This window comes from Astyanax mexicanus, chromosome 8 (assembly GCF_023375975.1).
Source record: "Astyanax mexicanus isolate ESR-SI-001 chromosome 8, AstMex3_surface, whole genome shotgun sequence".
Lineage (NCBI taxonomy): Eukaryota > Metazoa > Chordata > Actinopteri > Characiformes > Acestrorhamphidae > Astyanax > Astyanax mexicanus.
The window spans coordinates 50,465,002-50,480,197 of NC_064415.1; the positions used below are offsets into that span (position 1 = coordinate 50,465,002).

A 15,196-nucleotide genomic window follows, 5' to 3' on the forward strand; every position below is an offset into this window, starting at 1 on the left:
AAAAACGTTTATTATTAAAACGTTACATTTTATTAATTGTTAGTCCATTCGTTTAATTAGTTCTTTAAATGGCCATATATAATATTTATATTGGCTTATACTACTGTATATTATATAAATGACAAAAATAAACATTCTTAACAATCAATCAAACCACAGCAGTCTACTTGTCTGTAGCAGCACACAAAGTAGCGAAGGGGAGGTAGGAGGGGTTTAGAATTGATCTGTGAGTGAAAGACATGTGGATTGGACATTTCTGGAAATACGGAACAAAGCACATCCCTTGTTGGTTCAATACGGGACGCAACATTTAGTTTTCAAATAAAGGATGATTCTGTAATTCACAGGAGAGGTGGCATCCCTAGACCCATCACTACAACAAATTGAGGCTGGGGCAGTTACAGATTACTAATGTGCTGTTCAGAGTGTAACCAGTGAAACGAGTGAAATGAGGACTTTTATTTTGACATGTTGTTGCCGGATGTAACGCCATCGGCTCCTGGGCGGAACTAGAGTCTTTAGTTTAGAAACACAGCAGCAGACAGTTGGAGGTTAAGGTGGATTCAGGGCTGTTTATTGTATTGGATCAGATCAAGTAACAGAGTCATTGTGATGGATTGATTGGACATGTTCTAATAGTTTCAGCGCTTTGGATAGATGTTTGCTGTGGTTTAAAATGAAGACTGGATTCTCTGTAGGTGAATATGGAAGGGTGGTTAGAGTTTCCCCCGGTCTCCAGTAAAGTGGAGCAGCAGAAGATCCAGCTCTGATCAGCAGCTCCACACCTCTGTACTCAGACTGCTCTGCTGGAGGAACACCATCAGCTCACCTGCTGCAGGTATGGAGATGTTCCACTCTTCACCTTCACACTGCTCTACATTTACTCTTAGACACACAGAAACACATTCAGAAGGAGCAGCATTTAACATCACACACAAGCAGCTTCATCCAGGAGCTGGAGGATCATCTTCTCCTAGTTATCTCTGATCAACACTTTCATTCTGCTTTATTTAAGATGAACAGGAAATTTAGGGGCTACTTACAAACCCTCTTGTCTGGTGTGTTAAAGTGTTAAATTGTGCTGCTATTGTTTATAAACTCCTTTTATTGTTTATAATCTCCTGTAGAGATATGTGCAGCTATTGGTGGAACATAGCAGTTCATTTTAGCGCTAAATGGAGTTCATCCTGAGAGCTGGTTAGTGTAGGTGGGGGTTGCTGGTCTATGGCTGGTAGATTAAGAGATGGTGTGGGGGTTGAGGGCTGTTGTACAGTGAAGCAAATTTTTTTTGATCCCTTGCTGTTTTTGTAAGTTTGCCTACTGACAAAGACATGAACAGTCTGTAATTTTCTAGGGCATTTTGCAGAGAGATATAAGTATTTGATTCCCTACCAACCATTAAGAGTTCTGGCTCCTACAGACCAGTTAGACGCTTCTAATCAACTCATTACCTGTATTAAAGACAACTGTCTAAAACTGTCATCTGTATAAAAAACTCCTAGCCACGGCCTCAGCTAATCATTTGGACTTTATTTTCTACAACCTGGGCAAGACCATATCTTTCCAAGGATGGGCTACAAAACCAATCTTTTTGTGATGCAATTCATGATTGTAGCAGCTGAATGATTTGATTACACAGGAACATTCTCTGTTTATCTGGGAATTAAGTTCATACAATCCCAAAATTTGCATATTTGTTAAAGTAACTGTTGATCAAATTTTTATCCCCCCATAATGGGTTCCCCAATTCAATGTTTCCATGTCCCTCCCTAACTAAGATTTTCTTATTTTCTTCTCAATTAAAATTAGATATTCTTTTTTTCTGTTTCTTCCAGAATTGAATCATATGCTGTTCCAAGTCTTATCCTGATCCCAGTGTCAACATTCCTAAACTGACTAATTTTACCAACGATTTTAAGCTGCTGAACGAAGGGGAGAACATGGCATCCAGAGAAATCTCCAATACTCAACAAACACCCTCTTCTACACCTCCCACACAAATGCAGGAAAGTACAGGCAAGAAGAAAACTCACGACTGCTCAGACTGTGGGAAGTGTTTTAATCAACTGAGTCATCTCCAGCGACACCAGCGCATTCACACTGGAGAGAAACCGTATCAGTGTTCAGAGTGTGGGATAAGTTTTAAAAATGAGAGTCATCTCAAAGAACACCATCGCATTCACACTGGAGAGAAACCGTATCACTGTTCAGACTGTGGAAAGAGTTTTACTCAACAGAATATCCTTACAAGACACCGGCGCATTCACACAGAACACAAACCATATCACTGTCCAGAGTGTGGAAAGAATTTTAATCAACAATGTCATCTCCAAAAACACCTGCGCATTCACACTGGAGAGAAACCATATTACTGCTCAGACTGTGAGATAGGTTTTAAAACTCTTAGTCATCTCAAAGAACACCAGCGCACTCACACTGGAGAGAAACCGTATCACTGCTCAGACTGTGGGAAGAGTTTTATTCAACAGAGTATCCTTACCAAACACCAGCGCATTCACACTGGAGAGAAACCATATTACTGCTTAGAGTGTGCAGTGAGCTTTAGGTATTTACAAACGTTCAAGAAACATAAGTGCGTAAAGAGCAGTCTTGAAAATGGGCAGTGACACACCTTAAACCTTTCAAGATCCCAAACCTGGTTTTAAACAGTTTCTGAAGCATATTCATAAACAAAATATAGTTTTAATAAGTGTAATGTTCAGCTTTCAGCCTAAACACTTCAGCCACATGAGGCCTAGCATTGACCTGCATCAGAAGGAACCCAGGGCCCACTGCACTAGCATATGGTCTCATAATGGGTCTGAGATTCTCATCTCGGTACCTAATGGCAGTCAGGGAACCTCTGGCAAACACATGAAGGTCTGTACGGCCCTCCAAAGAAATGCCACCCCACACCAATACTGACCCACTGCCAAACCGGTCATGCTGGAGGATGTTGCAGCAGCATAATGTTCTACATGGCGTCTCCAGACTTTTTCATGTCTCACATGCTCAGTGTAAACCTGCTTTTATCTGTGAAGACCACAGGGCGCCAACGGCGAATCTGCCAATCCCAATCCCTGTGAAGGTCGGGCCCTCATACCACCCTTATGGAGTTTGAGCAGAAATATGGATATTAGTGGCCTGCTGGAGGTCATTTTACAGGGCTCTTGCACTGCTCCTGCTGTGCCTCTTTGCACAAAGGAGGAGGTAGCGGTCCTACTGCTGGGTTGTTCCTGGTCAACACCTGCAGAACCACCCCTTTATAGGGGTTGTCTTGCTAATTTCCTCTTATTTCTACCTGTTGTCTGAGGGCGTAAGAGCGGGTTTGACATTGGGAGGGACTCTAGTGTCTTAGAACAACATTTGTGGAATTACTTTTAATCACAAATGAACCATTTTTCTGTTATGCTGTTTATTATTAGTTACATCCAAGTAAAGGTCACTTTACAACCTAAACATGTTACTTCACATTACATTTAGTGTTAAAAAAACTGTGTAATGTCTGAATTATATACATATATGACAAAAACTGATGAATATTTAAAATAACAGATGTTATTATTATTATTTATATTATTATGTATTGGCACATCAATTCTGTTGTATATTTGTATATTTACATTTACTCCACTCTTAAAAAAAAAAAAAAAAACTCAGTAGTGTTGGGTCCTGTGTTTTTCATTTTTTTGACTGAAAGTACTTCTTATGATGGTGATCTTTTACATAAAAGAATGCAACCTTATCTTTCATAGAGATTTTTGGCAGAAGTTAATAAAACATTGTGGTAGATGACCCAAACCCTCCTAGTTTGTTAGTATCATGAGCTTTTACTAAAGGACCAGATATATATTCCATCAGTAAATCCATTCCTCAAAAACGTATGCAAAACAGTACATCAACAATGGATTTTATTTAACAGTGTAATAATGTAAACAGTTAACTTGTATACCTTTTATGACACTGAAACAAATCATTGAAAGAAATATTAATAAATATTAGTCCTAAGGGGCCTACACTATTAACCCTACTGTTATGTTACGGGTCAAACTGATCTGTCTTGAAGTTTGAATATGTTGAAGATGCAATATTATGTAAAACTACTGTTTTATATGTTGATCTTTCAAAATTAGTAGGGAAAAACATTTTAAAAAATGTTGAACATGTATTTTTTTGTGAAAAACTAGTGAATTATCCTAATTGAACCATTACCTGTTGGAGTTAAGAAACACTATTGCACTGCATATTAATTATATTGATAATAATTAGCAATGGAGTTAGTAATGAAATATTCACACTTCTTGTTAGGACTTTTTTCTGATATCTTTTGGAAAATTAAACATGCGACCGGACAATATGACTCAGAAACACCACTGCTGGTTCTGACAAATGAACATAATTGGAGGGTTAATACTAATAATTACTTATTATATATGCTGTATGCATACTCTTGCTTTTCTTAACCTGTTCTTTCTTTTGATCAGTCCAGTCCTGATCAGTTCATTTCAGTCCACTCCACATTTTCTCTCTCTCCAGCTCAACCATCTCTTCTACCCTTTAAATAACAAATTAGACCAAAATACTTGAGAACAAACTCTAACAGACCCTAATTCCAACTCTGAAGTTCAATTTGCAACATTCACAACTCACCTACAAAAAAACTACTTTTGCAACATTCTCTTTCTCTTTATACTTTTCATAAACTTGCCTTAACATTGTCAGACTAAGTTGCTGTATAGTTGCTCAAAACAATTACAGTAAAAAAAAAAGGCTAAGGGATGTTAAACTTAAATAAAAGATTGTTTGGCTGATCAACTGGATACGGTGAAAAAAACACACAATTTTAGGGCAGGGATCAGGGTTAAGAAACTGTGTTAAACTACCAATATAAAGTATTGTACAGAATTCTGGCTATCCATAACATCCAACTTCTAGTTAACTAGCTAAGCTAGATAAAAGAATTCGCCACTGTCCTTTTGCTCCGCAAAACCAGTAATCTGATTGGCTGTTTCTCCTGAGAGGCGGGACTTTGTCCCTGAACAAGCTATTGATGTATAATGTTTAACACAGTTTATTAGCTGACCAGTTGGATCCGGTGGAAAACATACAATTTTAGGGCAGAGACCAGGGTTAAGAAACAAATTTAAACTAAGTATAGTACTAAATTCTGACTATCCAGCTTCTGGCTAACTATAGTTGGCTAAATTCATTTTCATTAATTATTGCTTAGAGTAAGTCCTGCAATCCTAAATTAATAAGCACAATTTGAAAATTAAATAGTTATTGGCTGATCAGGCACATCAGGGAAATTAAACATAGTTTTTTTTTTCCTCAAACCTTGACTATCTATCTAAGCTAGCTATTTCTAAAGTTAAGCTAACTGACTGTCACATGCTGTAATTTATTAGGCACACAAATGGTTTCATTTGTTTGTTTTTGAGTCTTTTTTAACCAGCTATCAGAAATACATCGCAGTTTACATGGTTAGCTCAGTTATCTTTCTTTTAGAAAAAAAAATGCTGTATATCCATATATGTTTTAACATCAGCACTGTAACCCACTGCAAGAACTCAAAAACCCTCAAAAATCCTCCCAAGCGACGCAGGGGGGCTTCCCTACTAGGCCACCGCACTCCGCAAAACCAGTGTGCTGATTGGCTTCAGAAAGGCGGAACTTTATCCTTGAACTGGCTCTGTGATTGGCGTTTAGAGATTTTCTAGTCACACACGGCCAGTGGAGCGTCTCCTCATTAATAATACAACTGAGCTGAGCGAAACGATTAGGGGCTAAAGCCCCGGAAACTTTTATTTTGACAGCTGGTTGCCGGATGTAACCCCATTGGCTCCTAAGCGGGACTAGAGTGTTCAGTTTAGAAACACAGCAGCAGACTGTTGGAGGTTAAGGTGGATTCAGGACTGTTTATTGTATTTGATTAGATCAAGTAACAGAGTCATTGTGATGTATTGATTGTTCTAATAGTTTCAGCGCTTTGGACAGATGTTTGCTGTGGTTTAAAATGAAGACTGTATTCTCTGTAGGTGAATATGGAAGGGTGGTTAGAGTTTCCCCCGGTCTCCAGTAAAGTGGAGCAGCAGAAGATCCAGCTCTGATCAGCAGCTCCACACCTCTGTACTCAGACTGCTCTGCTGGAGGAACACCATCAGCTCACCTGCTGCAGGTATGGAGATGTTCCACTCTTCACCTTCACACTGCTCTACATTAAGATCTTAATGTAACGTGTGCACCATTTTAAGGTGGATCTGAAAATGTGAACATGAAACTAAAAGCTTTGTACTCTGCCATTTAACGTTACACTCATATATGTGCAACTAGTTGTGAGGACATATATATGCACATTTGAGTGTAGTTCTACAGTAAACTCAGATCAAGTTATCTGCAGGTATGGGGAAATTAAATGCAAGACTTTGTAATAAAACTTAAAAACAATTGGACCATTTTTAAAATAACAGATAATACCAATATTAAATTTACAGACTTTACAGTAAGTTTGTGATTATTGTTTTTAACCATATTTTAAACAAAACTAACTTGCATATGCAAGTGCAGAATGCAGTGCAAAAATACAGGCAAAGCTGTGTTTACCCTCTAACATGTTTAAGACATTTAGGTGATAGACATGAGACATCTTAAGGCAAAGTAAGACCTTATTTTAATATTTTTTTATAAGATTTTTTAAGGATTTGCAAATATACTGTCAAATATTCATGCAGTAAATCAGTAATTTTTTTGTGTAAAATATGAATTTAGATTTCAGGGAAAGAATACGACTGAGGTATAGACGGTTTTAGCTCCACATCAGCTATGCAACTTTATTCGCTAGTGTCGCTCCATGTTTGTCTCCTGTGGGTGTGTTCGAGGCATGTTGTCGCGAATTGGTAACGTTAGTTGTTAGTATGGACAGTTTGCATGCTAGCAGGCAGCCTCCCAATCCTCTATCCACTACTTCCTTCAATGCTTAATTCTTCTCCGAAATGCCCTGTATTTGTGCAGAAATACATAATATAAATAGATGTCATGTAGAATGTCGCTTTGCATAAAAGTAAAAAAAATACCAACTCGGTTTGTCGCTTGTCAACATACCACTTGTTGCCAAATCGCTGCTAAAAATCGCGTCCTCCCATAGGAAACGAATTCTTGTCTCTTGTGTCCAGTGTCTTACCTACTTCAGGTCCTCTGTTCACTAATGTTGTTGAATTTGGGCAATGAATTAAGAGCTCAGAAGGAGCTCCCAGCATGCTCTGCAGTCACCTATTTCTCTGTTGTGTGTGCGTTCAGTTTAGCTGTGTTTGTTGCACTGGCGAAGCGTTATTTACCTTCTGGGTACTCACGTGAGATAAATGGTGGGTAAGAGTCTAATGGCGTCTATAAGCTTATTTATCTTTTTGTGATGTAACTCATGATTGTAGCAGCTGAATGATTTGATTACACAGGAACATTCTCTGTTTATCTGGGAATTTAGTGCTTACAAATCTACAAATATATGCATATTTTTTGTTGTGTCCCCCCATAATGAGTTCCCTAATTCAATTGTTACCTTTTTTCCCCTTGACTAAGATTTTCTGACTTTTTTAAATAAAATTATCTTATTTTTTTCTTTGATTCTTCCAGAAGTCAATCCTATGCTGTTCCAAGTCCTGATCCTATTGTCAACGTTCCTAACTGGACAAAGTTTAACTGCATGATACAGTCAACCAAAGATTTTAAGCTGTTGAACAAAGGGGAGAACATGGCATCCAGAGAAATCTCCAATACTCAACAAACGCCCTCTCCTACACCTCACACACAAATGCAGGAAAGTACAAACAAGAGTGAATCTCACGACTGCTCAGACTGTGGGAAAGGTTTTACTACACAGAGAAATCTCCAGCAACACCAGCGCATTCACACTGGAGAGAAACTGTACAAGTGTTCAGACTGTGGAAAGCGCTTTAATCAACTGAATCTTCTCTTAAAACACCAGCGCATTCACACTGGAGAGAAACCATTTTACTGCTCAGACTGTGGGAAGAGTTTTAGAACACAGAGTAATCTCCAGCGACACCAGCGCATTCACACAGGAGTGAAACCATATCACTGCTCAGACTGTGGAAATAGTTTTAATAATCTGAGTAATCTCCAGCGACACCAGCGCATTCACACAGGAGAGAAACCGTATCAGTGTTCAGACTGTGGGAAAAGTTTTACTACACAGAGAAATCTCCAGCAACACCAGCGCATTCACACTGGAGAGAAACCGTATCACTGCTCAGACTGTGGGAAGAGTTTTAATCAACAGACTATTCTTACAAATCACCAGCTCATTCACACTGGAGAGAAACCGTATTACTGCTTAGTGTGTGCAGTGAGCTTTAGGTATTTACGAACATTCAAGAAACATAAGTGCATAAAGAGTAGTCTTGAAAATGGGCAGTGACAAAACCTTTCAAGATCCCAAACCTGGTTTTAGACATTTTCTGAAGCATATTCATAAAGCAAAATATAGTTATAAGGACTAAGTGCTACGTCCAGCTTTCAGTCCATGCCCTGAATATTTCCTTCCAAACCAGACCCTGAAGTAGATGAGATCCAGTCTGTCTGTAGAAGACCATTCTTTTGCTATAGTGAATGCAATGAGGATATTAAGAAATGTTGAGAATGATATTAATTCTAAAAAAAATGTTTATGTTTAAGAAAGCTGGCCAGGCAAGGACAGAACCATTGTTGTGTTTTTTTTTCCATTTAGGTTTGATGGTCCACCTTTTATAAAATAGATAAATAGTTAGTTTAAACTCTGTAATTGATCAGTACCAAAACCAAGATCAACAAATCAACAAAATCCAGTTATATCTTTTATATGAGTTTGGGCAATCTGTGTAATCTTGATTATATTATTTTGCCTGTCTATGGTAGTATGTTAAGTCCCGCTGACTCAAAGACTGACTAACCCAACTCAGAACCTGCTGTTAGACAAAGATAGCTTCAGGACTTAGCCAAAGGTTTAACAGACCAAGTGCTTTTCCTGTAATCTGAGGTGAGACTTGTCCAATAACATTTAAATAACTGGCTAAATTAACAGAAAGAGGTCAAAGGTGGATACAGGTGAGGATTCTGGTGTTCTCCATGTTTTCAGTGAGCTGTCAGTAGCGCACATCTGCAGAAGAGCAGAGGACTGTTGCTTGGCCATGGTGGTCTAATTAAAGACAGTTAAAGACAGAGTATGGGTATTCTAAATGTACAGGTGACCTTTTTGACTTACCTTTTGACCATTACCGAGATTTGCCTGACCATGACTCGAACTCTTGACAGCACCAGTAACAAGGCTTTTACATGACACTTCCCACAACACACACATCAGGATGAAGCTCTTGTGACTAACCTCAATGCCATGCCTATATATTTTAACAGTTTTCTTTGAATTCTGCTTCCATCTGTTGTGTATGTTTTGGTTTGCATAGGGCTTAGTGGTAATAGTAATTTGTGTTAATGTGTTGAAGTTCATATGCTCTTTTTATTTCTTGGTAGTTTTATTCAACTTTAAATAAACCATTAAGACAGATGAACTTGGTACCATCTTCAGTGTGGTGATTGGAAAAGTTGTTTATCTGCTGATTTATGCAAAGTGTACAGAACTTTTGCAAGTTACAAAAATTAATTTCAGGGGGGTACCCCCGGACCTGGACTTGCCTCTCCTTTGACTAATCATTCTAGATTCCAGGAGATTTTCACCACATTGGATTTGAACAACTTCTTGATAAACAGCAGAAGTGTAGATTTCAGGTTTAATTTAAGGGGTGGAACAATTGGAAATTAAGAGTCTCCAAATTAATTTGGAAATTAAAAGTGTTGGAAATTGGAAATTAAGAAGTGAGAATGCACCGCTGCAATGTAGCTGACCAAATATTACAGAAAAAAACATTATTTACTTTTTAAAAGACTTTCTGTCACTCCATACTCAGAGTATGGACAGTTTTATTGATTTATTTTATTTATTTTATTTATTTTCGATTAGATTCTTTGTAGAAATGCAGTAATGTAACCAAAAACATAAAACAATTGTATAAACAATCAAAGATACGTTTCACACAATTATACATTCATACAGTCAAATAAACTATTTTGTCATTTTAGTTGCATAAAACAAAAATGTAACATACTTCATACATTTCTTATTTATTTACAAATAAAAGTGAGAAATTTACTTTCCCACTAGTTCAGATGTGATACTACAATAAGCATACTGATAATTAAAAGACAGCAAGCAAAATGAATAATGTTAAGAGAAAGAACTTTATTACATTTAAAGAAAAAACTCACAATCATAATTCCAATATTTACACATTAAAATCACTGTTACACTTTAATCTACAGTTATTCCTTTGAACAGTTAAACTATGTAAACATTAAATCACTGAGTTACAGATTTATCTACAGTTATTCAGTTTAGCAGTTAAACTATTTACACATTAAATCAGTAGCTGATAATGGTTTTCACCATGATAGCACTTACATGTCAGGGTGACTTACTTACTAGTACATGAAACCATATTATCATTTACTGAATATCTCACTTCATTAACACCTATTGGAGTAGTAATACTTTATTGTATGATAATTAAATTATACATTATGTAATCATTATATACAAAAAAAGTTTTTGCATGAGTTTTTTTTTTTTTAAGTGAAAGTGATATCTGACTAGTTATAAATATTATGTAGTTATGTAGCACGTTAATTAGTGATTTTCTTTTGTTAAAATTTATTAAACCACTCTTTTTTCTTAATTATTATTATTAACTTTATTTGTATATATATTTATGGTAAAACTGAAAACTTTTATTACCATTAACAGGCATCCTTACATCAAACTAGTTTTGAGCTGGTAATGATCATTTTATTTTTAAAGTTAAAAAGATCCAATATCTCAGATTTCCTATAACTAATAAACAGCTAGTATAAGATCTGTTTTAAATACACAAACATATTCTGAAAACATAATTTTAGTTTCCATAAAATATTTTCATAATTAGGTAGGGTTGAGACTCTGAACCTACATTCACTTTTTAGGTGAAAGGTGCTCAACACAAATAATTATATTAATATTTAATATTTAAATGAGTGCCATTTGCTTGTTGTAACGCTTCCAAATTCAACGTAATGTTTTACCTTTTTTTTTACTTTGAATCTAATAATAGATTATATTTAACTATTCAAAACATGTACTTGTCAATCGTAGGCAGCTTTACTTAATTTTACAAGGATTCTAAGCCAAAGAGGGTTAAATTTTTTTTTAGTCCTGTTACCAAAATAAAAAAAGCATGTTTAAAAGCAAGTCCACTAATTCCTTTGATTTTCTCTCAAGAAAGTCTTTACTATAAAGACATGGTTAAATGCCTGTTCAAATAATTGATATTTTTGATAAAAAAAAAATACTCTATATGTATGAATATTGCATTTTTCCAAAAGATGCTAATTGATTTTTATCTTTTCAAGAAGATCCAAACTTTAAACTAATCAAATTTATTTTCATGCAATTTATTAAACAAATGAATAAATGAAGAACCAAGCACACCTGGAAAAATGGTTTGAATTAACTAATATTCACATAAATCAATAAACCATGGGACTACTCACTCCTGTTACTCCTGTTATATGTGTGTGTGTATATAAATATATATATATACATACATACATACATACATATAAATATACATATATATATATATATATATATATATATATATATATATATATATATATATATATATATATATATATATATATATATATATAATTTAAGAGTTGACAGAACTTGACTCAGTGATTTCCATGACTTACATTTGGGATTTTATTTATTTATTTATTTTTTTTTTTAGTCAAATGTGTCAATCACCCACATACATACACTATACCTATATTTTGTTTTATGAATATGCTTAGAAACTGTTAAAAGCCAGGGTTGTGATCTGGAATGGTTTTAGGTGCTTCACTGCCGATTTCCATGGCTGCTCTTTATGCACTTGTGTTTGTTGAGTGTTCGTAGATACTTAAAGCTAACTGCACAGTCTGAGCAGTTATATGGTTTTTCTCCAGTGTGAATGCGCTGGTGTTGTATAAAAACGCTCTGTTGAATAAAACTCTTCCCACAGTCTGAGCAGTAAAACGGTTTCTCTCCAGTGTGAATGCGCTGGTGTATTTTGAGATGACTCTGTTGATTAAAATTCTGCCCACAGTCTGAGCAGAAATATGGTTTCTCTCCAGTGTGAATGCGCCGGTGTCTTGTAAGGGTACTCTGTTGAGTAAAACTTTTCCCACAGTCTGAACAGTGATATGGTTTCTCTCCTGTGTGAATGCGCTGGTGTTCTTTGAGATGACGCTGAATTTTAAAACTAATCCCACACTCTGAACACTGATACGGTTTCTCTCCTGTGTGAGTGTGCTGGTGTTGCTGGAGATTACTCTTTGAAGTAAAACTGTTCCCACAGTCTGAGCAGAAATATGGTTTCTCTCCAGTGTGAATGCGCTGGTGTTGTGTAAGGATACTCTGTTGAGTAAAACTCTTTCCACAGTCGGAGCAGTTATATGGTTTCTCTCCAGTGTGAATGCGCTGGTGTCTGATAAGGATACTCTGTTGAGTGAAACTTTTCCCACAGTCTGAACAGAGATACGGTTTCTCTCCTGTGTGAATGCGCTGGTGTTGTTGGAGATCATTCTGTGTAGTAAAACTCTTCCCACATTCTAAGCAGAGATATGGTTTCCCTCCAGTGTGAATGCACTGGTGTTTTTGGAGATGACCCATTTGAATAAAACTCTTGCCACAGTCTGAGCAGTTATATGGTTTCTCTCCAGTGTGAATGCGCTGGTGTCTGGTAAGGATACTCTGTTGAGTAAAACTTTTCCCACAGTCTGAACAGTGATACGGTTTCGCTCCAGTGTGAGTTCGCTGATGTCCTTTGAGATGACTCTGAGTTTTAAAACTTATCCCACACTCTGAACACTGATACGGTTTCTCTCCAGTGTGAATGCGTTGGTGTATTTGGAGATGACTCTGTGTAGTAAAGCTCTTCCCACACTCTGAGCAGTGGTGAATTTTCTTCTTGTCTGTACTTTTCCGTATTTGTGTGGGAGGTGTAGCAGAGGGTGTTTGTTGAGTATTGGAGATTTCACAGGATGCCATGTTCTTCCCTTCGTTCAGCAGCTTAAAATCTTTGGTGAAATCTTCTGACTGCAGGAATGTTGACACTGGGATCAGGATAAGACTTGGAACAGCATAGCATTGAGTTCTGGAAGAAACACATAAAAAACCTAAGTTCAATTAAAAATGTCAGAATATTTTAGTTAAGGGAGGAAAATGGAAAATAAAAATTGAATTAGGGAACTTATTATGGGGGGATAAAAAAAATATATCAACAGAAGGTGAACACACACACTGAACACACACACAATAGAAAAAGGGGCGACCGCAGAGCATGCTGAGAGCTCCTCTTGAGCTCTTAATTCATGGCCAAATACAAACACAGCAGTGTTAGTGAACAGAGGACCTGAAGTAAGTATGACAGAGGAAACTAGAAAGAACAGCAGATCTGACCACACTGTGCTGACAGTTTTTACCTGATTTTTTTGTCTTACTCTGTGTTCACAGCATCGCACAATAGACAACCATTCTCTTCCTACGGAAGGATGCAATTTTAGCAGCGATTTAGCTCAAGCAGCACGGCAACAGAGTGACACGTGACAAACAGAGTTGAATTTTTCTTAACTTTATGCAAAGTAATTATGATGAGGTAAGGAGACATTCTTCAATTTTACAGGCAAATCACGGACATGGGAGTCTGAGATCACATGATCTGTTAGTTTTATATATCAATTCTATTCTATTCAATATCCATTACATAATTTTATAATGCATCATAAAGACATACTTTATGAATACAAACCGTCTTTAGTGTGGAGAAACATGTAACCATAAAGGAGATATCTCTACAGTTAGCATGAAGGAGTTTATAAACGATAGCAGCACAATTTAACACTTTAACCCACCAGACAAAAGAATTATTCCCCAATAAATCACCACTCAGGGTTTATAAGTAGCCCCTAAATCTCCTGTTCATCTTAAATAAAGCAGAATGAAAGTGTTGATCAGAGATAACTAGGAGAAGATGATCCTCCAGCTCCTGGATGAAGCTGTTTGTGTGTGATGTTAAATGCTGCTCCTTCTGAATGTGTTTCTGTGTGTCTAAGAGTAAATGTAGAGCAGTGTGAAGGTGAAGAGTGGAACATCTCCATACCTGCAGCAGGTGAGCTGATGGTGTTCCTCCAGCAGAGCAGTCTGAGTACAGAGGTGTGGAGCTGCTGATCAGAGCTGGATCTTCTGCTGCTCCACTTTACTGGAGACCGGGGGAAACTCTAACCACCCTTCCATATTCACCTACAGAGAATACAGTCTTCATTTTAAACCACAGCAAACATCTGTCCAAAGCGCTGAAACTATTAGAACATGTCCAATCAATACATCACAATGACTCTGTTACTTGATCTGATCTAAAACAATAAACAGCCCTGAATCCACCTTAACCTCCAACAGTCTGCTGCTGTGTTTCTAAAACAAAGACTCTAGTCCTGCTCAGAAGCCACCGGCGCTACATCCGGCAACCAGCTGTCAAAATAAAAGTCCCACAGCGCAAAATAAAAGTCTAATCTGACCTGTTTTAGTTTATGGCAGTAGGGGTGGGCAACATGGCTCTAAAATAATATCACAATATTTCAGGGAATTTCTGCAATATTTTTGGCAATATAACAACAGGAAAAGATAACAGTATTGAAAGAAAAAACACTATTGCAGAAAAATAATTACGTCCACGCTTTATTTACTATAAATGTGTTTCAAACACTTTGAAATATGAAAGATGTTTGCCTTTCCAAGACTAATGTAAATAATAAATAATATAAAAAAATCCTTTAAAAAATGTTTGCATGTTTTTAAATTTTACCTGCAATAAATGATCCCAGAAATATTCTTAAAGTATTAAAATATTCTTCCTTCACAGTAAACAGAAAAACAAATGTAAACTAGACTGCCTGCAAGGCATGATGTGCAAATCATGCAACTTTCTGAGAGTCTTTTTTATAAACACAAGCATGTTCACTGTAGAAGGCTTCTGTGCTGATCTTTGGCAGGTTACGATATTCCCTCCTGTGC

At 36.7% G+C, this 15,196-nt stretch overlaps 8 protein-coding genes across 8 annotated transcripts in view; 7 read left to right on the forward strand and 1 right to left on the reverse strand.

Annotated features, from left to right (window-relative positions):
- LOC125803869 (zinc finger protein 436-like) overlaps positions 1–4,141 on the forward strand; it is a 154,955-nt gene extending 150,814 nt beyond the window's left edge. Inside the window, exon 2 of the mRNA XM_049482451.1 lies at positions 1,836–4,141. Coding sequence (XP_049338408.1) covers positions 1,941–2,627 — 687 coding nt within the window. The 5' untranslated portion in view covers positions 1,836–1,940 and the 3' untranslated portion in view covers positions 2,628–4,141. The remainder of the gene's footprint in view (positions 1–1,835) is intronic.
- LOC103032403 (zinc finger protein 239-like) overlaps positions 1–15,196 on the forward strand; it is a 183,023-nt gene that overhangs the window by 157,234 nt on the left and 10,593 nt on the right. The window lies entirely within an intron of this gene.
- LOC103029132 (zinc finger protein 239) overlaps positions 1–15,196 on the forward strand; it is a 67,441-nt gene that overhangs the window by 5,195 nt on the left and 47,050 nt on the right. The window lies entirely within an intron of this gene.
- Positions 1–15,196, forward strand: part of LOC111194230 (zinc finger protein OZF-like) — a 45,553-nt gene that overhangs the window by 5,122 nt on the left and 25,235 nt on the right. The gene's annotated exons all lie outside the window — the stretch shown is intronic.
- LOC103030609 (zinc finger protein 501) overlaps positions 1–15,196 on the forward strand; it is a 40,914-nt gene that overhangs the window by 5,122 nt on the left and 20,596 nt on the right. The window lies entirely within an intron of this gene.
- LOC125780407 (gastrula zinc finger protein XlCGF7.1-like) lies at positions 445–9,565 on the forward strand. The gene is made up of 2 exons (XM_049482450.1): positions 445–838; positions 7,630–9,565. Exon 2 carries the CDS (start codon positions 7,700–7,702, stop codon positions 8,432–8,434), a length of 735 nt encoding a protein of 244 aa, XP_049338407.1. The 5' UTR covers positions 445–838; positions 7,630–7,699; the 3' UTR covers positions 8,435–9,565.
- LOC111194283 (gastrula zinc finger protein XlCGF7.1-like) overlaps positions 5,734–15,196 on the forward strand; it is a 50,501-nt gene continuing 41,038 nt past the window's right edge. Inside the window, exon 1 of the mRNA XM_049482445.1 lies at positions 5,734–6,178. The gene's annotated coding sequence lies outside the window, so the exon portion shown is untranslated. The remainder of the gene's footprint in view (positions 6,179–15,196) is intronic.
- LOC103029970 (zinc finger protein 501-like) lies at positions 11,755–14,656 on the reverse strand. The gene is made up of 2 exons (XM_007258022.4): positions 14,286–14,656; positions 11,755–13,280 (listed from the first exon to the last, which is right to left on the reverse strand). The coding sequence occupies exon 2, from the start codon at positions 13,172–13,174 to the stop codon at positions 11,984–11,986; it is 1,191 nt and encodes a 396-aa protein (XP_007258084.4). The 5' UTR covers positions 13,175–13,280; positions 14,286–14,656; the 3' UTR covers positions 11,755–11,983.

What these genes read in the sequence shown, in the direction of transcription:
- LOC125780407 (XM_049482450.1), top strand. Translation starts at nt 7,700, where the DNA reads ATGATACAGTCAACCAAAGATTTTAAGCTGTTGAACAAAGGGGAGAAC.
- LOC103029970 (XM_007258022.4), bottom strand. Translation starts at nt 13,174, where the DNA reads ATGGCATCCTGTGAAATCTCCAATACTCAACAAACACCCTCTGCTACA.